Source organism: Aedes albopictus, chromosome 1, assembly GCF_035046485.1.
Source record: "Aedes albopictus strain Foshan chromosome 1, AalbF5, whole genome shotgun sequence".
NCBI lineage: Eukaryota > Metazoa > Arthropoda > Insecta > Diptera > Culicidae > Aedes > Aedes albopictus.
Window position 1 is genome coordinate 252451202 of NC_085136.1, and position 27354 is coordinate 252478555.

General features: G+C 40.4%; 2 protein-coding genes and 1 long non-coding RNA gene across 5 annotated transcripts in view; 1 reads left to right on the top strand and 2 right to left on the bottom strand.

Annotated features, from left to right (window-relative positions):
• The window catches only part of LOC109399857 (zinc finger protein 853), a 29090-nt gene extending 2047 nt beyond the window's left edge, over positions 1–27043 (top strand). Inside the window, exon 3 of one of the 2 annotated variants that reach the window (XM_029860114.2) lies at positions 17729–18152. In XM_029860114.2, the coding sequence (XP_029715974.2) occupies positions 17729–18100 (372 nt within the window). In that variant the 3' untranslated portion in view covers positions 18101–18152. Of the gene's footprint in view, positions 1–17728; positions 18153–25983 lie in introns of those variants that run through there. The other variant, XM_029860113.2, reaches the window with a different exon arrangement.
• Positions 454–2461, bottom strand: LOC134287272 (uncharacterized). Its single transcript, XR_009997177.1, has 2 exons — positions 1789–2461; positions 454–1663 (listed from the first exon to the last, which is right to left on the bottom strand). It is a non-coding gene; the product is annotated as an uncharacterized LOC134287272 (long non-coding RNA).
• Positions 14111–17672, bottom strand: LOC134285568 (uncharacterized). 2 transcript variants are annotated; one of them, XM_062846615.1, is made up of 2 exons: positions 17114–17672; positions 14111–16881 (listed from the first exon to the last, which is right to left on the bottom strand). In XM_062846615.1, the coding sequence occupies exon 2, from the start codon at positions 16532–16534 to the stop codon at positions 14480–14482; it is 2055 nt and encodes a 684-aa protein (XP_062702599.1). In that variant the 5' UTR covers positions 16535–16881; positions 17114–17672; the 3' UTR covers positions 14111–14479. The 2 variants fall into 2 exon arrangements, with proteins under 2 accessions (XP_062702599.1, XP_062702598.1); XM_062846614.1 differs by having other exon boundaries at positions 14111–16878; positions 17087–17672.
• Positions 27044–27354: the final 311 nt, after the last annotated feature.

A 27354-nucleotide genomic window follows, 5' to 3' on the forward strand; every position in this document is an offset into this window, starting at 1 on the left:
CTTCCGCAAATTTTACATCGGAAAGGGCATGTAAATTGATATTCGGTAGGTGTTTAACACATTTCTCTTACCTGGTGATTTAGGTTGAAGCATACCGCGGGCCAAATTGAGACTTCATGTCTGAGCCGCGGGCCGCAGAATAAAAATCATCATTTGAGTAGAATAAAACCTAAATTTGTTCTTATGCCGTGTTAGTATTGGAAAATCATAAATTTTCAAATATTCTAGATAAGTATTTCCCTGTCCAAGAGTGATGGGTTTGACGATGGCTTATCAAGCGTCGTCATATAGTGAAAATGTGTTTAAATAATTTCAATTTTAGTCTTTTATAATTATAGATTAGCTAAATTAAATATAGTAACGAAAATTAGTGAAATAGTAAATGGAATAGTATTTGAAAGTAACTAGGTTTTGAATTAAAGCATTTCTTTACAAAATTAAACTAAAATAGAATCTGAATAATCATACCATTGCTTTATTGACTTTAATTTAAACGCTTGATTTGTCATGCCTCCAGCATACGCTTAATCGCTGTCGCATGATCTAACAACAGTTGATTACGCGCAGTGCTGGGGGGACCGACAGGGCTTATTACCAGTCTATACTAACCCTCTAACTACTAACAAGACTGGGAAGCCAACGATCACTCATTGCACTTTTGATAGTAGTATTAGTAGTAGTAGTTAGTAGTAGTAGTAAGAGTAGTAGTAATAGTAATAGTAGCAGCATGTTATTAACAAGTTGATTCGTACTATTCTTTTTCACTTCTTCGAAATTATTTTTATAGCAACTATAAACTCAGGAGTGGATAGCATAACGACATTGATTGCAGCTGGGTCCAACCTTATTATGTAATGCAAGAGTGCATATGGGATGTCTCTGCATTACTTATATCTTCTAATTAAGACAGGGCAGGGTGATAAGAAAATCGCATTAGTGAATGAACAATTTAGAATCTAAATTTTAGATGTTGAATGCTGTTCACTCAAGAAGTTCACTGGTGCAGGTAGAAAAAAAAAACTTTTGAATCTCTCTATTTCTTAGCATAGTAACAAGAAACTATATTTAAAACTGAATATAAATTATGCTCTCTATGATGCTCAACAATGCTATAAACAGAATACTAAAATTTCCGGGCCGCCATTTTGTGGAGTTTGGCGGCCCACTGTCTTCTTGTCATTTCAGGTTCATTTTCTACAACGCGTGGCTACAAAGAGTGAACAATACCATCGTCTAGGGGGCATTTTGGAACTAAATTCGGTGAGTCTGTTCCATTATATTTACGCTGTCATTATTTTAAATTCACCATGGATAGTTGCGGCCTTTTTTTGCATGCATATTGTTATGCATCTGTTAGTGCACATTTGTTGTTACCCATCTTTCGTGTATTTACTCAACTAGCACTGTAAAGTTCGTCACTTCGAGTGTCGGCCTAAATTCTTAGTATTCATTTCATTAAAACTACTATTGTTGTACTGTCCACATATTTGATGTTGCCACGATGGGAGAGCACGTTGAGCACCGGTTTGTCCACATCTGCTAGAGCTTTTGGCTGGGAGTGGGTCTGGTTTGCAGGTTTAGCGGAGGCCTACCACAATTTGGGAGTGTGAGGGGGGGGGGGATCTCTGCATTGAACTCACTACTCATCAATTCCGTGGGGTATCTAGAAGACAATTGACGATAAGATTGGAAAAAAGCTTGCAGTTGGGAACTAGACTAAAATAGTGGCCGATAGAAAACAACGCGCTAGACAGCATTTTTATTCATTTTTTTTTTTTTAATATTTACCCATAGGCTTTTCGCCGGTTGGCAGTATAGTATTTAGCTGTGTACGAAGATACGGATTAGTTGGTGTACAGATGACAGGGTTCTCACGGGAAGTGCTTCAAGCGAGGCTTACATAACAACTGACAATAAAGAAACCTATTTTCCTTGACTTTCTACGCAATGGACATCTGACCGAACACACGTGTTTTCGTTAATCTCCTAGGCATTATTAGTGCATGACGGAACAACTAGCAGGACACAGTTCCAGACGTCTCTTTTTAATAACGATATTCAGCATATTTCCAATAAAACTACACTTCAATAAAGCAAAGACTAAAGCTGCTATGATAGAACAGATCAGAATGACTTGATTGACTTATTGACTACATATTGGAGATCTACTTCGAATAACTGACAAATTGACAAGAACCTAACTAAATACATGGACCATACTACAAAAAAAACAATTGACAAAAAGAAAAAAGGGGAAACTTTTATTAAAACTATTTTTGTTCAACGCAGGCCAAAACAGTGTCGACTTGGGCCACGATATGCCTACGTACTTCTGTGTGTTGAAACAAAAATAGAGGCTCATAGAAGCAAACGTAGGGAAAGGGTGCGGTGTTAGAACATAAGCACAGTGTGCTACCGCCGTAATCACTATGAAAAAAAAAAAAAAAAAAAAAAATATTCTAGATAAGTATTTCATGCACTTTGATACTTTTACCGCTAAGATCTCAGTTTAACCATTTGAAACGTATCCAACATCGAAAATGCAATCCACATAACATTGTTTTTTTTTTTGGGTTTTTATTTCAGTGTATTTTAACTAATGCTAATTCTACACATTTATAAATTTTCATTTGTTTTTGGCTAGATTATATACCAAAAAATTCAAATTGTTGCATCAAACTACAATAGAAAATAACATTTGATACCTACAATTTTACAAGCAAAAAAAGATATCGTCGATAACATATCCGCCTCAGTGAAAAGGCAGCGCCCAGCAGGAACAGTAAATCAACAAAACGAGCTAGGTACTTGAACTTCCATGTTGTTATTGTGGAATCCAGGATCTCGGACGAAGGAAAGACACAATTACGGTTTGAAAGTTCTCACAAGAAGACTAAATAAACTGCACTTCAACTGTACACACAATCCGTATATTAACCCGGTCGCTTCCATACCTGACTCTCAAACTGATCGCACTTCTTCACATATCTTCAGGCCTACTTGATCTATGTACGATACCACACTCCCTGCTTACATAATAGATTACACTAAATTCTGTTTTTACGCGATTTTTTGTTTTTTATCGGATCATCCTAAAATTTTGACAGGGTATCAAGGATGGTAAGAGAGATCTCTGGTAGAAATTTGAGCCCCATCGGAAGTAAATTGCGACCAGGAGAGAAGATTCTTTCCAAAAACACATCGCGTAATTTCGAGAAAATCGTGTAAAAAAATCGTGTAAAATAAAACCGCGTAAAAAAAGATCGTGTAAAAAAAGAATTTAGTGTAAATCTAATAAAGTTTGTACATAATTCCTATGATACTCTGGACGCTTCATTTCTCGATTGCCTCGTCGGATGGTTGTGGAAATTTCCTCAGCTTGATTTTCCGGATCAGTTGAATTAGGAATGCTATCCCCTGTAGATGCTTGAGTTTCATTCGGAGTTGATGAGTTGAAACCAGATGGTGAATCATCCACAGGCTTAAGATGAGCCACGTTCCGGCGGTAGAGTTTTCCCGTTTCCAACGAACGCATTTCAGCATTCGACCCATGTCTACTAACAATCTCGAACTTTTCAGCCCCATAGTTGGTAGACAGTTTGTTTTCCTTAGTTGTCCTTTTTGCCACAACGATATCCCCTTCTTCTAGTAGATTTGGAAAAGCTCTCCTTTGCTTGTTTGTCGATTCTGCTGCTGTTACTTTTCGTTCCCAATCTCGTCTGATACCTTCAATCCATGATTTATTTGCATTGTGGATACTCTGTATTTTATTTCGAAGTACCCTTCCCTGCCAAACATAGGAGACGATGGAGGCTTGCCTGTCGGTCGTTGAGTGTGGGTGGAATTGTACATCAGAAGAAAACTACGTAAATACCATTTCCAATTTTCCGAGTTTTCGGCTTGACTGATTCTCGGTCGCTTCAGTATTGTATTATTCATTCGCTCTACTTCTCCATTCGCCTGGGGCAAGTACGGTGTTGTCTTTTGATGTTCTATGCCGAATTCGCGGCAGAACGTTTTAAACGACTTGCTGATGATTTGTGGACCATTATCTGATCTCAACGTTTCCGGAACTCCAAATCGACCGAAGGTTTCGAACAAGGCGTGAATTACATGCTCAGTCGTTGTCTGTTTCATTACGACTACTTCAGTTAATCTACTGAAATAGTCGACCATAACCAGAAGAGAATGGCTTGACGGTAACGGGCCCAGAAAGTCGATAGCCACTTTGGTCCTAGATCTGTCAGGCATTCTGGTTCGGAGCATTGGTTCTGGAAGTTCAGCCGCTGACACAAGGGTACACGATCCACAATGTTTAACAAATTTCTCGATAGCGTCATCTATTTTCGGTCACCAAACCTTCTGTCTCAGACGACGTTTCATAACGCTCATGCCAGGATGACCGTCATGTGCACATGATAGTATCTGTGACCGAAGTGCGGTTGGAATTATTAGCCTGACACCTCGTAGCAAAGCGTCTTTGGCTGAATGTAGTTCCGATTTGAAATACTTGAACACCTGTACCTGAGTTCTTCACTAGTTGATTAATGTAGGTAAGACTCCGCTGTCCTATCAAAAGGTTTTATGTTGCAAATCGACAATCTGGACAAAGCATCGGCTGAGTTGGTTACCCCAGGTTCGTACTTAATTTCATAGTTATACCAAGTTATACGACTGAATAGGTAGAATCCAACGCTCGATTCGTGGACATGGGCGAGACCGAGGACTGAACAGGATTTTCAGGGCTCTGCAATCGGTGATGAGAAGAAACTTGGTTCCCAGCAAGTACAAACTGAACTTTTCAACGCCCCAAACAATGGCAACTGTTTCCCGTTCCGTTTGGAAGTATTTACGTTCCAAATCAGTAAGTGCTTTACTTGCGAACGAAATGATTTGATTCTGCCCATCATCGTTTTCCTGAATCAGCACTGCTCCTATACCTTCCGGACTTCCATCTACAATCAACTTTGTTTTCGTCTTTCGGTCAAAAAATCCCAAATATCCTATATCACTGACAGCCTTTTTGATCGCGTTGAATGCGTTGGTCTGAGGTTCTTTCTACAAAAACACATAATCAGAATGTAGAAGTACTCACGACGGTTCTGTTTTTGCCATCAGATTAGGAATGAAACGCCCGATATAAGCTATCAAACCTAAGAAACTTCTCAGCGCTTGTAGGCGTTTATCGTGCTCCTCCTGTAATGCTCCAAATACCACTTTATCGTCAAGATATACGATGACACCTTCCAAACCAGCTAAAATCAATGGGGCACGTTCGGTGTAGTACTAGATTTGTAGTAATGAGCTGAATTTTAGTATGGTGAGAAGGTCAATTCTCCGTTTCTGCATTGAAATGGTGCAAAAAGCGTGGGTATTATAATTCCTTGCCTAATTTGATGCTGTTTGAGCAAAACTTTGGATAACTATGTTGTTTATGTTGCAAGAAATGGAGAAAACAACAACACTCTTGCCCAATGTTTTGCTCAAACAGCATCAAATTAGGCAAGGAATCTTAATACCCACGCTTTTTGCACCATTTCATTGTAGAAACGGATAATTGACTTTCTCACCATACTAAAATTCAGCTCATTACTACAAATCTAGTACTTCATCGATCTGTCCTATTCCATCGTCTTCTGAAATATTTCTGGAGCGCAACTGATACCGAACATAAGTCTCTAATATCTGAATAAGCCATTCTTAGTTATGAAGGCAGTAATAGGACGAGATCTTTCAGATAGGGTGCGGGCACCGGTTTTGGCCAGTCTAAGGGAAATCACTTTTATAAAAATAACCAATAATCCTATGAAAACAACCAATGCGTCAAAAGAAAGGTTTCAATCTATATTTTGAAGGAAAAATGCAGAAATCATGTCAATACTTGATTTTTGTATTAAAAGTGGCACTGGCCAAAATAGAAGCTCTGCCGCAGTTTTGGCCATATTCTTAAGTTTAGTTTCTATTTTGGCCAATCACGTGTATTTTTTATGGGAGTGGCCAAATTAGAAGCACCCTGGCCAAAAAGAAATTGACATTTGTAAGGTGCTACGGTCACCCTTACCGTATTCGGTCGGCCGAGGACCGACCCGTCGAGAGTCCGACTGCACACTAATTGCCATACCAATAAGTGATTGGAAGGCAGTGCCCGAAGCTCTCGACAATTAAAAATAACTTCCTCTCCCGCTTTGACATTCATGTGCACAACAGACAATGTGTTAGATGTTCATCTAATCCCATCCGAAGGGGGTTTGGATTGTGAAAAGAAGATAACCATGTGCGATTGTGGAATCGAGTTCAGTTCTAGGCCTGCTGGCGACGGAGATAGTCGAGTGACTCCGTAGCTTGAAGGAATAGAAGCGCCCGTCTAGCGAATTGGGAGTCGTGAGTTCGAGTCTCACCGGAGTACGTGGATTTCTTTTCATAATTTCAAATCTCAATTTGTTCATCGAGCACATGTTCTGTTGTGCACATGGATGTCAAAGCATTTTCAACAGTGTAATTTCCCACATGGCTTGGTCAGCCAAAGCAAAAATCAAGAAATTGACAAAATATGTGGTTTTCACAGCTGTAATCAGCATATTGTATTAGGATCTACTAGTAAAAAATAAATTTACGCCGATTTAGATCGCAACAGGCTCAATACCGCACTATGGCCAAAACTCCGGACTGGCCAAAACTGAAGCTTCTACCCTACCTCTCGTTGATGTTACGCGTCTTTGATGTCGATTTTAGAAAATATTTTCGAGCCTGTTACTGATCCAAGAAATTCGTCTACCAGAGATAGAGGATGAGTTTCCATTAGCTCGACGTATGTCGATGCACAGCCTTACGTTAATTCCATTTCAGGAGTTTTGGATATGTTATCAACGTCAAAACCAACCCTTAAGACATGCAGTGCCTAAATTCTGTTGTCCTACCTTTGCAACATAAAATTTTGCTTTCAATTTTCTCTATCCAGCGCGGTTTATGGCCATGAAGCTTCCTGAGATTTGCATTGGATCTTTGGAAGCGTAACATGTGAAGTTCTTATCGTTGTCTGTGGTCATATTCCAGACAGATACTTTCATCTGTTTCATTTTTCTCATGTTTTCTGGTTCATGGTGTTGGCTGCCGCTCCTGAATCGGTAAGCATAGGTATTGCGATTCTGCCTATTTCAAACACGAAGGTCCCTCATGGTGTAGAATACAGTGACCGGCACAAAAAAAAAAAAAAGATCCACCATAGGGTGGTTACAGTTTCTAAAGAAAACTACATGCAAAAGTGATTAAATATACCTTTCAATGAATGCACTACATCCATTTTACATTGTTTTAGTAATCTGTGTTGAAAAATATTTGGTTTTTGATGAATAAAGTGATTTTTGATAAGATTGGGAAAAATGCTTAAAAATTGGGTATGACAGAAAAAAAGATCCACTTAGCAATTAATTCTGAAAATTCAAAATTTCGCTAAATTTTCACATGTTTTGCTTCTTGGTGTATCCTATTGTGATGTTTTAGACATACGAAATTTATTTTGACATGAGTTTAATGAATTTTAGGGCGATATGGGGCAAATTTATTTTCCCTGGGCTTGGATTATATCTTCCAGGAAGCTTTGATTTCAGCCATGTGGTCGATGGCCTTTGCAGTAATGATTAGAATAGCTGAATGTATAATCAATGGCAAACAATTCTGTAAGAATCAGATCTCAAAGTCATCTGATATAGTTATACTGATCATGACGCTGCATAGTATATCGAACATTTGTCGAAGTCATTTATGTGCCGGGAAAATATAATTCCAAGTTGGAGAGAATATTACAAACTGAGGGAGGGTAATAGGCCCAGTCAGACCCCTGAATGGGCAATGTGGGTTAGTTTATGGGAATGCCATTGAAGGTTTGTAATATTCTCCGAGGCTTTCGAAATCCCTCAGGGCGCGTCCCCGGGTTGCGGATAGGGGGAAAAAGGGGATTTTTCACATTTGTACTGTAATCAGCCAATGTGGTATTATCTCCTATGGTGTTGTAGTGCGAATGAATGATCTCATTCTATGGGAATTCGAACCTTGTAATGTATTGTTTATCAACTTCAATTTTCTAAGCTAAGGTTTTGAAGACAAACATGAGATGAGAGAATTGCCCAATAGGAAAGTCACATCAGCAAAGCTTTTACATATGCAAATGCTATCCATGGGGTCATGTCTAGCATTTAATATGTATGGCAATGACTGATTCTTACCTAGCAGGGGTACTACAAGACCACGCGGACAATTCGATTAAAGGCTTAATTGGGGATAATATATTTTGCAGAACTGAAGGCACATTTTTTCCGGGGTGACTGGCGAGTCGGAGAGGGTAGAAGTTTCCGTTTGTTATAATTGACAAAATAAACAATCGGGCGCTTTTTCTTTCTATGACTTGCTTGGTATTTTGTGGATTATTGTTTTTTGGTTTTAGAAGGTATGCGATTCACTATTGAGCCTTAAAATTATTTTGCATCTGAATAGCATTGATATCGTCAAGTCTGCACCAACACCCTAATCCCACACCAAAATACCCTTTTCCTATCCCATGGCGTTTATGTGGTCAGCAAAGACTATTCAGCCATTACCCCTCCTTATCATCGGCTTTGGACTGACTTGCGCTCTCATTGCCCCACCAAATGCTGCGAAATGAAAATGAAAAATGAAATGATATGGGGCAAATTTATTTTACATGGTCAAATAGTGGGTAAAAAATTCTCTGAACTACAGAAACTAATAATTCAGCTTGCACACATACAGGGATGTACTTTTTTTAACAATTTTGATGAGTTTTGGTCGACTAATGCAAAGAAATGCACACGTTGTGAAGATTATTAAGGATTATTTGATAACTCAAAACACTTTCACGTTTGTGTATCGCAATGATCATCTCCATCTGCTTTTGCTAAAGCTTGCTGGAGGTATATTCTACCATATACTCATTGATAATTACACATTTTCAATGTATTACATGTGGTAGACATGGTGCTCACTTATAATGTTAACTTTTAACATCAAATTCCACTATCTTTCCAATACACACATTATCAGAATCAAAAGTTTACAAAAAATAAATCATCAGATCATCTAGCTGTCTTCTGCAATATTTTTCGTTGGAATGCAAGGAATAAATGTGCCGAAGACACCAACATGATTTGACGTTAGTCTCTTACTCATTCCGTGTATGCGCATAATTTAACACCAATGTGATTTTATTTTGAAAGTTAACATTACAAGTGAGCACCATGTGTACCACTTGTAATAACATCGACAATTTATAAATATCAATGTGTATACGATACAATATACCTCCAGAAAATTTAGCTCAAGCAGATGGAGGTTATCATTGCGATACACAAACGTGAAAGTGTTTTGAGTTATCAAATAGTCCTTAATAATCTCCACAACATGTGCATTTCTTTGCATTAGTCGACTAAAACTTATAAAAATTGTCCAAAAAATTACATCCCTGTATGTGTGCAAGCTGAATTATTGTTATTTTGTAGATTAATAGCATTCATTCTTGCTTACAAACGGGCTTGGTGGTTTAGTGGATATCGCTTCTGATTCGTATGCAGAAAGTCATGGGTTCAAACCCTGGCCCGTCCCTTTCATCCTACTTTGACCTTATTCACCTTATTCACCACACAATCTATCACCTTACGAACACTATAAATAACCCCCAATCCATGGATCGCATCACCGACCCAACGGTGACTCCCAGATCTCCCATCCTTTCCGTCTAACAAATACCCCAGTCCGTGTTGGTTGTGGGGATGCAGAGGTGATCTCGGTCTTTAGTAGCAATAATCAGCACACTCTAACAGTCCTTTCCCTTCCCAACTGACTATAAGGACGTGGTCGGCGCCGTTATTGATCCAAAATGTAGCTGCTAGAATTGCATTTTGAGAATAAGTGGAGTGTCCCAGCCCTTATTCATTTGGATCTCAGTGCAATTGGTACCAGCTCAGATCAATCACGGAGGAGCAACCATTGACATGTATAGTCAGGTTTGATCGTTTTTGATCGTGATCGTTCATTCTTGCTTACAAATAGTTCTGTAGTTCAGAGAATTTTTTACTCAGTTAAATCTATGATATTACCCTAAAATTGATAAATTCATGTAAAAAAAATCATATGTCTTAAACATCACAAAAGCATATACCAAGAAGTAAAACGTGTGAAAATTTGGCGAAATTTTGAAGAAAAAAAGATCCACTTAGCAATTAATTCTGAAATTGCTAAGTGGATCTTTTTTTGTCATAGGCTCAATGTACCAGTTATGGCTATAGTACCTCAAATTCGCCATAGTTGATTTTCAACCTTTAAAGATACAAATCAACAAGAAAAATTTCGTGAACAATAGATCACGATCACAAAAGATGATTGCAATCATTCAAACTTCACAATTTGCTCAAATTACACAGCGCAACATTTTTTTGTCTCAAGAGCAAACTTATGTGTCTCCGAAGGATTTTGGGCCGCTGAATCCGAATACTTGCTCAGATTTGCTCTAACACGTCACAATTTTGAGCTATACCTCAATTTATAGGGTAAAATATGCGATTTTGGGCTTTTTTGACTGCAAGCCATTAAGCAAGGCAATATTTTTTTAAGCAATCAAAAGGTTAATTGGTCAATTAACATCTAAATTAACGACTCATGCAAAATATTTCGTTTTACCTAATCAAATTTGATAGATTTAAGCATTTTATGTTAGCATGAAAACTTGCATGCAACTTTTGGAGGGTGACTTGTATGGGAAATATCGTACCTAACATAAATCGCTTAAAACTATCAAATTCGATTTGGTAAAACGAAATATTTTGCATGAGTCGTTAATTTAGATGTTAATTGACCAATTAACCTTTTGATTGCTTGAAAAAAAATATTTTCTTGCTCAATGGCGTGCAGTCAAAAAAGCTCAAAATCGCATATTTTGCTCTATAAATTGAGGTATAGCTCAAAATTGTGACGTATTAGAGCAAATCTGAGCCCGGATTCGGAATTAGCGGCCCAAAATCCTTCGGAGACACATAAGTTTGCTCTTGAGACAGACAAAAAGTTAATTTTTGTTACGCTGTGTTATGGTAGAAATAAATAATTTTCCTTAAATTTTCGGCCTCCTTGCACCCTATTTCGCCATAGTGTACCAGTTATGGCAAATCCCATAAGGAATGCATGTAAATACTGCGAAGTGGAACCCAAATTAACAAATGTATCCATAACTGGTACAGCGTTCCTATCATTGGCACACGCCGTAATAAATACTAAAAGTAGTTTTGGCTCCGGTTTTATATTTTTCCTGTAAAGTATGAAAACTAATCAATCATTTGACTTATTGTTTACATTTGTCGGTCTTCTTCTTATTTTTGTAAAAATAGTTTTTCTTAAGTGGTGCGATAACTGGTACAGGCACCCTACCCAATTTTTAAGCAATTTTCCCAATCTTATCGGAAATCACTTTATTCCTCAAAAAATCAAATATTTTTTAACACAGATTACTAAAACAATGTAAAATGGATGTAGTGCATTCATTGAAGGGTATATTTTATCTGTTTTAGATGTAGTTTTCATTAGAAGCTGTAACTATTCTATGGTGGATCTTTTTTTGTGCCGGTCACTGTACTGCCCCTATTCGCATAACAGTCCCATGTTTGCTGGGTTTCCTATTCACATGGGACTGTTGTGCGAATGGGGGCAGTGTATGTCCCCGTTATCTTTCTCGTAATCATCGTAATCTTGAACTACCCTGATACGCTTCGGTGAAATCGGATTACGTTGTCCGTCACCATTTATTCGCTTCAAACATTGTTTTGCAAAGTGACCAGTGCCTTTGCATTTCAAACAGATTGCCTGGTATGAAAGCATATTTTCATTCAATATATAAAAATAATATTCAATAGTAAGAACTCAAACGCAAGTACTTCGTTTAAATATTAATTGCACCATAATGACGAAAACCGCCTTTTCTGAATTGTGACGAAACCCACCTTCATTTATTTTGATGAAAACCGCCTTCTTTGTATTGCGACGAAAATTGCCTTCTGTAATTGTGACGAAAACCGCCTTCTCTGAATTTTGACGAAAATCGCCTTCATTTTATTTTGATAAAAACCGCAACCTTATGACGAAAACCGCCGATTTTGTGACAAAATCCGCCTTCTCCAAAATATGAATTAATAATATAATTCAAAATAAAACAATCATTGCCATTTATTTTTGTTTTGGCGAAACATTTTCAATTTATTTGCATCAACCAAATGAACACTTGCATAACTACACTAGATCATCTTTCATCATATGTAATCAAAACTTACGTATTTCTCTATAATTTCAGCATCACTTTCGATTTTGTGCATTCAATAATTTACCTGCGGTGATAAAGGCTTGCATCCCAGAGCACTTCCAATTTCAGAAAGCACCTTATTCATCACACCACATAGAATGGTATTCTATTGATCCAGTCCGGGTCGTTGAGAACTTCAACTCACAAATTTTCTTTCGACACAAATGAATATGGATACACGAAAACAAAATACGACAATAACTCACTAATACCACAGCAACCCGACCAGAATGACAGTATTCGAAATGATGAACACGTTCATTTCTTTTCAACACCAAATCTGTTCAATGGCTGGTTGGCAATTGCTTCAACTCTGTTCTATAATTTCATTAAACAAAACTGTGAAAAAAAACTGGGTAGCTGCTTCCAACCACCAGGCCAGCGTTTCCGCCCTAGATTATCCGTAATTTTCTAGGCTGGTTCACTGAACACATCTATCTATCATCATCAATGACGGTTCTTCCAGTGTAATGAGCTTTGGCATCACGGTTGCCATGGTAGTGATGGCCCGGCCAATCGTACACTGAACGGCGGCTTCTGGTGAAAATTACTATTCTGAGGGTCAATTTAAATGCACAACGCCACTAAATTTGTGCAGACTGAGTTTCGTTTTAATTCAACAGAATTATGTTTTCAATTTTACCATGGACTCGATTTTCAATTAAAAAAAGTTTCTGTTGGCAACCGGATTCGAACCAAGAATCTTGACATCACCAGGCTCGCACGCTACCACTCAGCTATCGAACCGGTTGATGTGAGAAGGAACAAAACGCACACAAGAAGCGTTGGTGGGTCGATGATCATGGTTTGCCATGGTAAATTTAAAAACATTGTTGTGCTTGTCATTACTGCAAGGCTCCTTTCAGTGTAGTACGTTTAGCATTGGGCGGTTATGTTTTGGTGATGATGTTTTTCAATGAAATTTGTTATAAGAGTTACGTCTGTTCCTCTGTGGTTATACTGTATTGTTAGAGTAGGGTAAAATGACATATTAACGATTGTTTGTACCAACATAGATATATATAGTTTTTAGCAGGATCTAATATACTTATCTCCTTATCGATCTCCGAGAATACATTCTCCAACAAATCACCAGCACATGCAAAAGTTAGATATCGATAATGCCTTCTATGGCGCCGATTCGAACTCACTTTTTATGGCTGGACCAAACAATTGGCTTCTTTAGTGGTGTTGAGATAATTCCATATTCTGAATCTGCATGCCAAACTGTGCCGAAATCCAAATTTTCATCAATTTTGGTGCCCGGGAACCTATTTAAAAATCAATTTGAAATTTGTATGGGAGCGATTTGTCGAATCACCCCTCGTCGCATTTTGTACTGAACGGAGCTGTCAAGCAGTTGCCCAGCTGTCAAGAGATGATTTCAAAAAATCTCTTCGAAATTGATTTTAGGTACCAAAATAAAGTTTTAAAAGTCTGAAAAAAAAAATCATAGCGACTCAGAAAAAGGTGCTCTTTTGTTTAAAAATAAAAAATCATTGATTTTTTCTTAATTTAAAAACCCAATTATCATGTATCGGATATGGTGGTGGAAAATTTAGAAACGAACGATTCATCTGGATTCAGAACCGAAGCAGAGAATTTTGAAAAAAGTTGCGAAAAACAACGTGCAGAAGATGTATTGCTGTGTGCGTTCAAAATGCAAACGGTGCCTAAATGTGCTCCAAACGCGGTAACACAGTGTTACCAAAGGCAACTTAGCAACCATAGTCAAAAACACCGCCAACCTAGTTTTATGTACGGTATTTGTAAACTCAAAGTGGAAGACTTAGGCGGACTTACTACGGCGGACGCGGATCAATATGGGCCAAAGATAAAGAGCTTCTTTCGATTAGGATTGGTTATCTATAAAACGACTGTGTTGAGCTAGGTTTCTGAATAGACTGATGTCTAATATATTATAATCGCTTTCGAGCCCTTCGGCTCTCGATTGTCGTCTGACATTTCGGAAAGCGCAAGGGATGCGCAAGTAATATACTACAATTCTTCCCCTTTTCGAAGTTATTTGTAACTAAGTATAATACAAAACATTCTTAATTGTACTAAATATAAAACAAAACAAAACCCTAAATCTAATATTCGATTTTGACTGAAATTTTCCAATCATCTTATTTTCCATGGATTATTCGAACCAATAAGTTCACCTCGAATACTGGTTGGATCCAAAACTTTTCGATGCATGTCTTTCTTCGGAGCCTTCTCCAGTCCTATTTCGACCGTGGCCTGTTTGTCGAGAGCAGCATAGTCATTCTTCACCTCCAACACCGACTTAAGCAGTCCACCCTCTGTGTTCGAACCTGTTGGCCTGCGCCTACCAATTGTTATGGTCTGAATCCAGATCGGCGCCATAACGCCCACGGTATTTGTGAATATCTGTAAGATATGATACGAAAACAACATACTAGGGTGAAACCATCTATCATACCGATAAAAATTGTGTTGATACCACACCCCTCTCTGAGAAATAAATCTGCTTCTACCTTCAATAACTTTTCTACTGTTTGTCTCTGATCCGTAAAACAGTCCGCTTCGATTCGTCTTTCGTTTTGTAAAGTATACAAAACACATTGTCTTTAAGGTGTAAGACAAATCTCTGTCTAGTAATATATGCTCGCACTTACAAGCACCGCCTTCTAAATTAAAAGAAAAACAAACGATCTGACTTTTCAATTTTGTATATGCGCCCATTATGAATCGGCTAGCCGAGTTTGCAAAAATGATCAATGCCAATTGTGTGCTTGTCAAAGTATTTGCTGCTGTACTTGACTCCTTAGCCAAAGTAATTATTGCAGTGCATTTTAGCAGAAGATTGTTGATAAGTACTGCCGCAACAGAAAAATGTGAATCAGCTAGATATAGTAACAAATTTCTAGCAAAACTATTGCTCATCAATTGATGTGTCATTGCAATATTATGTTTAGTTTCTGTTCCGTTGAACAATATGTAATGCCACGTTGAGTTTCCAATAAAATACAATCCTATCTTTCTAAAACTTTCAACAATTTGTAACACCCTGGATGTATCCAGCCATCTACAATTCCTCAAACCCACATTTGGCAAATGCTCCATATTCACTGCCTTTAGGTACTTGGCGTATTCAATTACATAAATTTTCTCTTGAAAAATAATATACAGTGACACTTTATGTCCTACATTGACACAATCGTGACACATCTTCAAATCAAAATTTAAATTGATTTCCACCACAAATATGTTTGTTGATTTGTATGCGTTAGTTAGGGCGTCCACAATTAACTTCCAAAATACCGTATGTTGTCCAATGGCAACGATAATCAATTTGTACCACCTAATCAACCTGAACCATTCAATCAAATCAGAGTACTCGGGCCATTGCCTCTGCCATGTTATCAATATTTGTAATCCAAAATAAAAATGTTTCACTCCAACACAATAGTTAACACAACTTACATATTTGACTTGTATATAATATATTACCTCTAAATTATCAACAACTAATTTCTTTTTGCTATCGACGCCCCATTGACCATTAAGTCCACTCTTTGTTAATTTTATAACTTCCTCTTTAATTCTTAATCTGGCCTTTGTTTTAACTGTTCCACAAAATATGGTATTTTTTTCTGTATTTACACAACGCAATCTGTTTTCCATTAAAAGCCTTTGACTAAACTTGTTTACGATATTTGAAATATAACTACCAAATATTGGCTTAAAACTCACAAAAACCTTAAACTTGGTTTGACTTGCTAACGCCAAAACGAAAATTTTCGTCGATTTGTTTGGAGCATGTACCTTTGAACTAACATTGCACCTTTGTAAAAAATCTACATCGTGTATGATGTCCTCATCATTGGAGACGATTTCGTCTAGAAAAGATTTCACACAATTACCAGTTGGATGTAAAATTTTAGTTTGTGTTGTAATAACTGATCTATTCATTGCAATAAAAAAGACGGCATCTTCTTTCTCCTTTATCTTGTATACACAAATAAGATGTTTCGCCAGCGTGAATTCATCGTAAAAGGGCGTTTCTTTATGATATTGTTCCATAGAAAAGGTTGTATTAGCGGCAGCCATTATTTTAAAATATAGCAGGACAACAGAATTACGCATTTGCAATAGTTGATCTGTAAAAAACAAAAAGCTTGTCCACAAAAAAAACTGACTTATGTAAGGCATACAATGGTATATCTGTTTATTTCCCTGTAAATAGGGTAAAAATGACAAATATATGGAATTAAAAATCAATAGATTCACGCCCGTAACTTAAGCGGTGCCAGCTGACTTATGCTATCTCTTCTGCATAAACAAACTAATTGAGAATACTCACCTCTCGTTATAATACTTCCAACGTCACTCTACCTTGGGGTAACCAAATGGCGCCAAGCTGTTTCTCAGGCGAAAATAATGTCGGCTATCTAAAGAGCCAATCGTCAAGCTGGCTGTTTCTTAACACCATGCGTTGTATTAAGAGCTCCAAAGTGGTAAAAGGAAGGTCGCACTTTTGCTGTGCTGATCACTCTCTGCTGAATAAGGAAAAATAATAAGTCCTAAACCAAAAAAAAGATAGAGCTAAAATATATCTGCATGATTTGTTGAAGAGCTAAAAAAAATGATTTTGGACCACCCTATTTATTCATTTGGCAATGAAGACCTTTGTGAGTTTCAACCGATGCTACTACAGAAGATGGCCGAATCACAATTAAACCTTTTTTTCTTAATATCTCTTACACTTTCGTAGCGCCAAGGAACACTCACAACTCCCAGTTTTTCGTCGAATCCGGCGTGGTCACTACCGCAGGATGAGCCGTTATTGTTTCTCCGTTCCAATGTTGTTCGTTCCGTCAGTCACCACTTGTCTGTTGGAGATGTAATGTTCGCGCTGGCGATTGGTGAATGTCGACACCTCCCACACACTTTTCCGTCTCACACGCGTACAAGATACCGCTTTACCTCGTCGTCACTTTTATGTACGGTATTTGTAAACTCAAAGTGGAAGACTTAGGCGGACTTACTACGGCGGACGCGGATCAATATGGGCCAAAGATAAAGAGCTTCTTTCGATTAGGATTGGTTATCTATAAAACGACTGTGTTGAGCTAGGTTTCTGAATAGACTGATGTCTAATATATTATAATCGCTTTCGAGCCCTTCGGCTCTCGATTGTCGTCTGACATTTCGGAAAGCGCAAGGGATGCGCAAGTAATATACTACACCTAGGATTCAAAAGCTCCCACTGACATCGGGTTACATGTTAGAAAATCTTACCGCATTTGGTGCTCCCGCATTTGATATTTGCATTTCGAATGCACACAGCAATAATGATCGCATGAATAGTAGTCAAGCAGTTCATCATTTATCTTTATTTCATAGGTTCAAAATACATTTAATCGAGCTGAGATGGAGTCAACTTCTGTGAACGGTGTTCAGATCATGGACATTGCTGATGGACAGTACGCTGAGGAAGTTTATGAAATTATTGAACCGAATAACTCGCATCCGACTACACACGTCATACCGACGGCAACCGTTGAAGAAAATGCCCACCAGTACATATGTTACATTACGCATGTTCCAACGACCCTGGAACCCCCAGTTGAACCACTTCAATATCAATATGACGTCATTCCAAACGCTCCAGAAACGCTCCCTGAGACTGACCTGACCGAAACCACGGACACTGCAAATAATACAACCTTGGACAAGTCGTTAACTTCATATTTTAAAACCTTCACGAGTAATTGATGTTTTTTTTTTCTTAATTATTGTTCGCATTCATAGGTATGTGTCTATCCAAGCGTAAAAACTGAATTCGCCTTTTTTAAGTTGTATGTTTCTATTTAATGTTTTTTGTTCACGTATTTTATTCAATAATAACAGCGTTTGGATACTGAACTAAATTGTATTAAATTTGTTAGATAATTATGACAGGACTTGCTGGAGAAACTTCTACAACATAATCGTAAACATATTCTCCTGCACTTTTGCAAGGAATTCCTCTAGAGGAGTTCCTTTTGAGTTTCCTCTTATATAGTACTATCTGAGAATTTCTTCTCGGAATCTTAGAAGACTTCTGAAAACTTCCAAAAAAGATGAATCCTTGAAGAAACTCCCCAAGGAATTCTAGAGGAATGGAACTTCTGGGAACTTCTGTACGAATTTCAGAAGGAACTCCTGGAAAAATCTCGGAACGATTTTCTCGAGGAATCTCTTGAAACCCAGATGGAACCACTTTCACAATTTCAGAAGAAACTCCTGCTAGAGGGATGCTTGAGGGATTCACAGGATCTTCTCGATGAGATTCTTCCGAGATTCATTTTGAATGAGGTTTCGTCTGGGATTCCTGCAAGAGCTCTTACCAGGATTCCTCCAGGAAGTACTAACGGGATTCTTCCGAAGATTATTTCCTGATTTGCTTGAGGAACATATTCTGAAATTGTCTCATGAATTCCTCCCGAATTTTCTCTAGAAACTAATTCCAAGATCCCTCTAGAATTACCCCTTTCAAGATTACCCCAGTAATTTTTCTTGAGCTTCTTCCAGGAATTCTTGCCGTGGTTTCTCCACAATTTTTTCTAGGATCCCTCTAAGATTTTCTTCTTGATTCTTCAAGGAGCTAAATCTGAGTTTTTTTTTTTATTTGAGTTCCTCCTGAAGTTCCCTATGAGGTCCTTCCAAAAGTTTTTTTTCTGCGATTTCTTCTAGGACTTCAGGACATTTCTTCCTGGATTTCTCATGGAGTTCCGGGAATCCTCCAGGAATTCTATCCGAGATTCTCCTAATAGCTTTTGAAAAAAAGTTGAACTTCATGAGGAATTCTATAAGAAAAACCTACAGGAGGAATTTCTCAAAATATTCCCTGATAAACTCCTGAAGGATTTCCATTAGAGACATCTGAATGAATTCCAGAATGAACTTCCAGAGTAATTCAAGAAGAATCTGCAGGAAGATAAGAGTTTCTAGATGCATCATGGAAAGAGTTCCTGGAAGCAGTTACTGTAAAAATTCCAGAAGAACTTCCTGGAATAAGTTCCAAAAGGAATCCTAGAAAGAGTTCCAAAAAGAATTCCGGAAAAAACCCTTTCGCTGGCACTGTACCGATGCTGCGTGCTAGATAACTTTTGGGAAAAGTTAGTGATGCACTTCCTCTCACCTTTCTGCATTTGCACCAAATCAGCACCAACTGCTAAATCGGTCCGTCTCGAGCTCCCGTCGATAAACTGCTCCGAGAAGTCTGGATTTGCTAAGGCGGGAGAAGAAAGGAGCGCATCTTTTAGCTATTGGAGAACTTCATCGGCTTTAGCAGTCCACTCAAACTTTTTACGTCATTTAATCAGACGGACATCTTCTTCGTGATGGAAGCTAAGCGGCGACTCTGATAGCTACTTGGGATGCGATCAAGAACCACCACCAAAAGACGACGTTGACGACGAAGATGTCCTGAAGACTCCTGAAGAGACTCTGCAAGGCGGAGTACGACGAAAGCGGTGACATGGAGGCTCACTTGTTCCGGATGGAAGAACTCTTCTCAAGTCTGGCGATCGCGGATCAGGAACTGGATGCGAACCTGAAAGTGGTCATGGTTCTGAAGAGCATGTCAGAGTCGTTCGATCACCTCACAACGGCGTTGGAGACCCGTGCGGACAACGACTTAACCATGGAAATGGTGAAAAGTAAGCTACTGGATCAAGCACAGAAGACAACTAAAAAGTCTCATCAGAGCGAGTCCATCCTACGCGTCGGTCCCGAGAAGAAGATTATTTGCCATCGATGTCGGAACCTAGGCCACATGAAGCGTGACTGTCCGTTGGGGAAGAACGAAGAACGAACTGCATCCTACACGAAACGTGATTATCCAATGACGAAGAGCGAAGGTTCTGCTACATCCGGTGGAAGAGGAGGATCACAGAAGCACAAGCCTAAGGGAAAAGTAGTAAAGTCCTCGCCGTTTGCGTTTATGGCTTCCCAGAACCGGAAACTATTGAAGACCTGGATAGTCGACTCCGGTGCCACCTCGCATATGTGTTGCGACCGAACATTCTTCGATGAAATGAAGCAAACCATGGGCGTGACAATCACTCTGGCTGACGGCAACAATACAGATGTCAAGGGGGTCGGTTCCGGTCACTTGTTCTGTTACGATGAGAACGGAGATCAACAAGAGATCATCCTCAGCGACGTCTACTACGTACCGGATTTGGAATCCAACTTGATTTCCGTTGGGAGCCTCGTCAATAAGGAAACCGAAGTTACGTTTGAGAGAACCCGAGGCTGCGTGATTCGATGCGGAGCATGCGGAGGCGTGATAGCAGCAGTTGCGAAGAAGAAAGGTGGACTGTATCAACTGGAGACAAGCGCCGAGCGAAGCATGAAGGCTGTGCACCACACGAAAGACTGCATCCATTCTTGGCATCGCAAGCTAGGACACCGTGATCCGAACGCTATTCTGCGGGTTGCTCGTGAAGGATTGGCAAAAAGCGTTGCTATCAAGAAATGTAACTGTTTCCGGACGTGCGAATGTTGCGCTGAAGGGAAGATTGCATTCGGCAGGTAGAGAACGAGAAGGTGGATCAGCGGTCGAAGCATGTCGACACAAAATATTGCTTCATCAAGGACCTGAAAAGGAAAAATGTCATTAGTTTGCTGTATTGTCCCACTGAAGACATGTTGGCAGACATGATGACCAAGCCACTAACGAGCGTCAAACTCGGAAAGCTACGTGAAGCTGCAGGAATTGTCGCTATCGATGTCGAGGAGGAGTGTTGGATATTACGAATCGTAGCAACCTATGAAATAATATGTACTTGTCATTAGCATAAAATAAATTAGTCTTTAGTAAACCGTCAATCAGTTCAGTCGAACTTCCCTACACCTCCGAATACCCAATAGGATTGGCAAAAAGCGTTGCTATCAAGAAATGTAACTGTTTCCGGACGTGCGAATGTTGCGCTGAAGGAAAGATTGCACGGAAGCCTTTCCCGCGGAAAACGGAGCGGCAGTCGATGAAGAAGTTGAACCTGATACACACGGACATCTGTGGTCCCATGAATACCGTGACACCGGGCGGATCCAGATATTTTTTGACCATGATCGACGACTACAGCCGCTACACGACGGTGTATTTCTTGAAGCGAAAGTAGGAAGCAGCGGACGTGATCAAGGAGTACGTTGCCATGATCCGCAACCGTTTTGGACGGAACCCTGTTGTCATCCGCTCAGATCAGGGCGGTGAGTACAAGGCCAAACGTTTGGGTACATTTTATCGGGCCAATGGCATCGTTCCGAGGTATACAGCCGGATACTTCCCGCAACAAAACGGAGTTACGGAACGTAAAACTCGGTCGCTGGTGGAAATGGCCCGCTGCATGTTGATCGATTCGAAGCTTGGATACCGATATTGGGCCGAGGCCATCAATGCTGTCGTATACATCCAAAACATCCTGCCATCAAGGTCCATCGAGAAGACTCCATTTGAGCTTTGGTATGGGAAGCAACCGGACTACAGCAATCTTCACATTTTTGGATGCTCAGCTACCGTTCATGTGCCAGCTGAGAAACGCAAGCAGCTTGATCCTAAGGGTAAGAAGCTCACGTTCGTGGGGTATGCTGATAATCATAAAGCGTTCCGGTTCATAGATCCTACCACCGACAAAATAAGCATCAGCTGAGATGCGAAGTTTATCGAGATGGAGGAACAGGAGGAAATCAAGTATTCTGAAGATCCGGATCCTCAAATCATAGAGTACAAGTCCGAAATTGTCCTGCAGTTCGATGTCGATTCCTTGGGAGAAGACAACACCGATGAAACTCTGGTTGAGGAGAAGCAAACGGACGTTGATGCAAGCATGTACGATACACCAAACGAAGATGAGGATGACGATAGTGCAGCAGCCGATGCAACGTTCGACGAGATAATTGATCCAGCAATCACGTCGGTTAGACGATCATCGCGTAGCACAAAAGGTGTGCCGCCTCAACGGTTCCGAGAGACAACTGGAATGGTGAAAAAGTAAACTGATGAACCGAAAAGCAATGAACAGCCCCAAAGCTCAACTACGGAAGGCAGCTATGGATGATGAAATGAAGTCGTTGCACGATAATGGTACTTGGAATTTGGCGGAACTACCACCGGTTCGAAAAGCGATTGGCTGTAAGTGGATTTTTGTGCGAAAATTAGACGAAGACGGCAACGTAGCAAGATATAAAGCCCGTCTTGTCGCAAAAGGCTTTAATCAGAAGTTCGGAACAGACTACGAAGAAGATTTTGCGCCAGTGGTCCGTCAAGTAACGTTTCGAGTGCTGCTAACGGTTGCCAGTCAACGAGGAATGTTGGTTAAACACGCGCATGTTAAAGCCGCCTACCTCAACGGGGACCTGAAGGAGTCGATTTTCATGCGCCAACCTCCTGGATATGAAGATGGTGACCGGAGCGCCGTATGCTCATTACGCAAATCATTGTACGGAAACAAGCTGGACATGTCTGGAACAAGAAGTTTGATAAAGTCTTGAAGAAGATGAAGTTCCAACAATCGAAGAATGACCCGTGCTTGTACGTGAGGCGGGATGAAAGGAAGTACACCTACCTGATAGTTTACGTTGACGACATGGTGATTGCCTGCCACGAAGGAGAATATGAAGAAATCATTCGAAATCGAAAGCACATCCAAGTGGTATCACTAGGTGACATCAGCCATTTCCTTGGCATCAAGATGAGACGTACGGAAGAAGGATACTCCTTGAACCAACAGACGTACATTCAGAAGGTTTTGACACGTTTTGGCGTGGATCAAGCAAAGCCGTCCAAATACCCCATGGATCCTGGACACATTCAGCAGAAGGAGGAGGCAGATAAGCTGACTGACAACCACCAATTCGCCAGTCTCATCGGATCTTTGCTGTACGTGGCTATAAACACTCGCCCGGGTATTGCAGTAAGTGTTTCCATTCTGGGCAGATCAATGAGTGCACCGACACAGGCAGATTGGACCGAAGCAAAAAGAATACTTCGCTACCTCAAGCAAACCATGGACCACGAACTCGTTTTGGGGAAAACCGATTCCAACCTGGTGATGTACGTGGATGCAGATTGGGCAAGTGATGCGAAGACTCGTAAGTCCAACTCCGGGTACTTGTTCCTGTTAGGCGGTGGACCAATATGCTGGGGATCCCGAAAGCAGACGTGCATTGCTCTTAGCAGTACGGAGGCGGAGTTCGTGGCTGCGGCAGAAAGTTGCCAAGAACTGCTATGGATCGACCGGTTACTAGCGGACTTCTCAGTTAATAGAGCCAAGCCGATCATCATCCATGAAGACAACAAATTTTGTATTAAACAATTAGAGTCTGGACGTTCAACAAATCGTTCGAAACATGTGGACACCAAGTACCATTTCGTATACCAGTTCAAGAAAGATGGGATCATCCGAATGCAGTACTGTTGCACTGAGGAGATGGTGGCCGACATGCTGACGAAACCCCTGAACAATGTGAAACTATCAAGATTCAGGAAAGCAGCAGGAGTTCACCCGTCGAGGAGGAGTGATGGAAGCTAAGCGGCGACTCTGATGAACTCTAAGGCGAAGCTTCTCGTCGAGGTAGAGCACAGCAACGCGGCTACTACAACTCCATCATAATGCCTAGGAGGCTATGATTATTTTTGACATGTATATATGTAAGTCAGTCCTCTAGAATAAATTGTTCATTCTGCTTTTGACCACTACTGAAGAACGAAGTTTCATTACAACCTAAGGTCTTATTCAACTCCCGGATTCCCATACTTCGAACGTATCGGCAGTAATATATTATTAGCTTTAGGGCTGTTTGCAGGGAGCGGGACATTTGGCATAAGGTCGTTTGGCATAAGGTAACTTGGCATAAAGACATTTGGCATAACGGTCATTTGGCATAATGGACATTTGGCATAACCGAAATGCACCCTTCTTTATTATGCCAAGTGTCCATTATGCCAAATGACCGTTATGCCAAATGACTTTATGCCAAGTGACCTTATGCCAAACGGCCTTATGCCAAATGACTTTATGCCAAATGACACAGACCCCTGTTTGCAGTTCACAAGGAATTTCTCGGCCTATCTTGATGCAAGGGAAATTCCTTGCCTGAATCGTCCAAGAAACCGTTTTCCTTCGATCGCAGTACGCAGTTGCGAAGAAATCACAATTGAAATGGCAGTCATCGTAGAAAGTTTCTGCCAGGAATCGTTCAAGAAGTTTCTTGAGCAATTCCTTTTGAACTCGAAACTGTGCTTATAGCTATCTGTTTAATACCACAGAGAACAGACATCCAAGTCCAATTCCAAAACTGTGTAAGGAATTTAACGGTCATTTTAAATGGCAACACAAGTGGCAATTCCGTGGCGGCGCTGCTATCGCAAAGTTCCCATGCCGTTGTCAGTGGTGATTATGAAACATATCTAGATGTGTGTACTCACCACTGATTGTGGCAATTTGCTGTATGGTGGCGCTAGTGTTGTCAACGCTAAAAATATTTGAGCTTTTACACAGCTTTCGAGAGAAAATTTCTTCTAGCTTGGATGTCTGTTCTCTGTGTTAATACTAAGGCACTGTTCATAAACTACGTAGACTCAAATTTAGCACCCCCCCCCCCCCTCCCCCCTTGTAGACTTTCGTCCATACAAACAAAATTTTCGAAATTTGTAAGGACCGTACACTTTGGCCAGAAACCATCCCCCCTCCCCCCATTAGAGTCTACGTAGTTTATAGACAGGCCCTAATGAAAATTCGATCGAGTCAAACAAAATATTTGAGCATTGGCTTGTTTTTGGAAAAATATTTGACCCTGAGTACTGGGATCTAATAGAAACTTATGAATAACGAAAAACACTAATAAAGTTCTAGATGGCGTTACAAATATAGGGTAGAAGCTTCAGTTTTGGCCAGTCCGGAGTTTTGGCGATAGTGCGGTATTGACCCTGTTGCGATCTAAATCGGCGTAAATTTATTTTTTACTAGTAGATCCTAATACAATATGATGATTGCAGCTGTGAAAACCACACATTTTGATTGAAAACAGGAAGAAAAAAATATACTTCCTTAAAAAATCTGCTCCCATATATCTATTTTGGCCAGGGTGCTTATAATTTGGCCACTCCCATAAGAAATACACGTGATTGGCCAAAATAGAAACCAAACTTAAGAATATAGCCAAAACTGCGGCAGAGCTTCTATTTTGGCCAGTGCCACTTTTAATACAAAAATCAAGTATTGGCAGGATTTTTGCATTTTTCCTTCAAAATATAGATTGAAACCTTTCTTTTGACGCATTGGTTGTTTTCATAGGATTATTGGTTATTTTTATAAAAATGATTTCCCTTAGACTGGCCAAAACCGGTGCCCGCACCCTACTTTATGACTTTATGGAGATCAGGTTCCACTCAGGCTCAGTATAGATTTGATCTGCTTCTTACATGTGTAAGAAAAAATGGAGGTTGCGGATCACGGGGCCGCAACCAATGGAACTCAAATTTTTCAGTTGTTTTGGATGCTAAAAGAATCCATAAAAAAGTTGCGGGCGATCAAACTATGATTTTCCCAATGTTGACCCACCCCAATCTATTACTCATTGTTATCTTAATGTCTCCTCTATCCGCACAGCAAAACTCCGATGATACGGACGACTCCGAGGACCGTGCCTTTGACTACAGGATTCCTAGCGTGAGGCGGCGCAGCTCGGAATCAACGGAGTCCCGCAAGCGCCGCCGGATGGACTTCACCTGTCTGCTGTGTGGGCGGCCCTTCCTGAACCGGTCCAAGCTGGTGCTTCACATGCGAACCCACATCGCCCCGCCGGAAGCAACGCCACCGTCGTCGGCAACGACCTCAGCTGTGCCAGCATCGCAGAACTCTAATTCGGCTGCTGCAGCAGCAACTGCCGCCGCCCTGGCCGCTGCCAGTGGCGGGCCAGTAGCAGCTGCTGCCGCCGTAGCGGCTGCCGCCGCTGCCGCTGCGGCTGCAGTTGCAGCAGTGCCACCTGGCGATAACGCCGCCGGCAGCGCCACCGCAGAAGACGACGAAGAAAGCCGTCAAATCGAACTGTTAGAGCGGCGCTCGTATGCATGCTACATTTGCGGAGCCGATCAGAATAATCTTCAACAGCTCAAGGAACACCTGCTACTCGCTCACCAGGATCGGATCCGATCCCGGGGTCGCGCCAAGGAGCGACCGAAGCCTCTCATCAACTGCAACTTTTGCAGCCGCCAGTTCCGGAGTCAGTTCGCTTACGGAGAGCACCTCCGGACACATACCGGCGAGCGGCCGTTTCCGTGCGATCAGTGTGATAAGCGGTTCCCACGGCGCTTCCAGTTGCTGGGCCATCTCTACAACGTCCACAAGCAATCCTGGGTGGCGGACGAATCCAAGGCAAAGTTCGTGAAGAAATAGCGGAACGCGGCGTTCCGCGGCGGCATGAGAGAGAAATAGACGAAACGCGTCGCAAGACGTGAGTAGACACTCTAATAGAATGATGATGACACAGGAAACAATTTAGATCTTTTGTCGGCCCCGGCGACGTCGACGGAAGACGGTAGTTTGTTGATACAATTCTTCCGTTTTATTTTTTTTTTAATTTTTTTTTGATACATTTATAACGAATAAAAAAATTATACCTTTTATTATCTGTTGAAAAGTATAGCATACAATTTTATACGAAGCATTATGTAAGGTAGTTGGTGCGTTCATTGATGCCGAAATTTCTACGACGCTTCCTCGTTCTTCGAGGTTTTCCCTACAGTTCTTTTAAACATTTCTCCAAAAATTTCTCTAGGAATTCTTTTCACCAGGCTTTTTAGGAATTCCTCAGATCTTTTTATATTATTTCATCCAAAGTAGTTATTGCAAGTATTCTTCAGAAAATTTCTGTTAGGATTTTTCCAGAAATCCCCCAAGCATTTCTCTAAGATTTTTTTGGGAATTCTCAAGGAATTTCTTTATCAGTGGCTTCAAAGATTCCACCATAGTATACTTCGA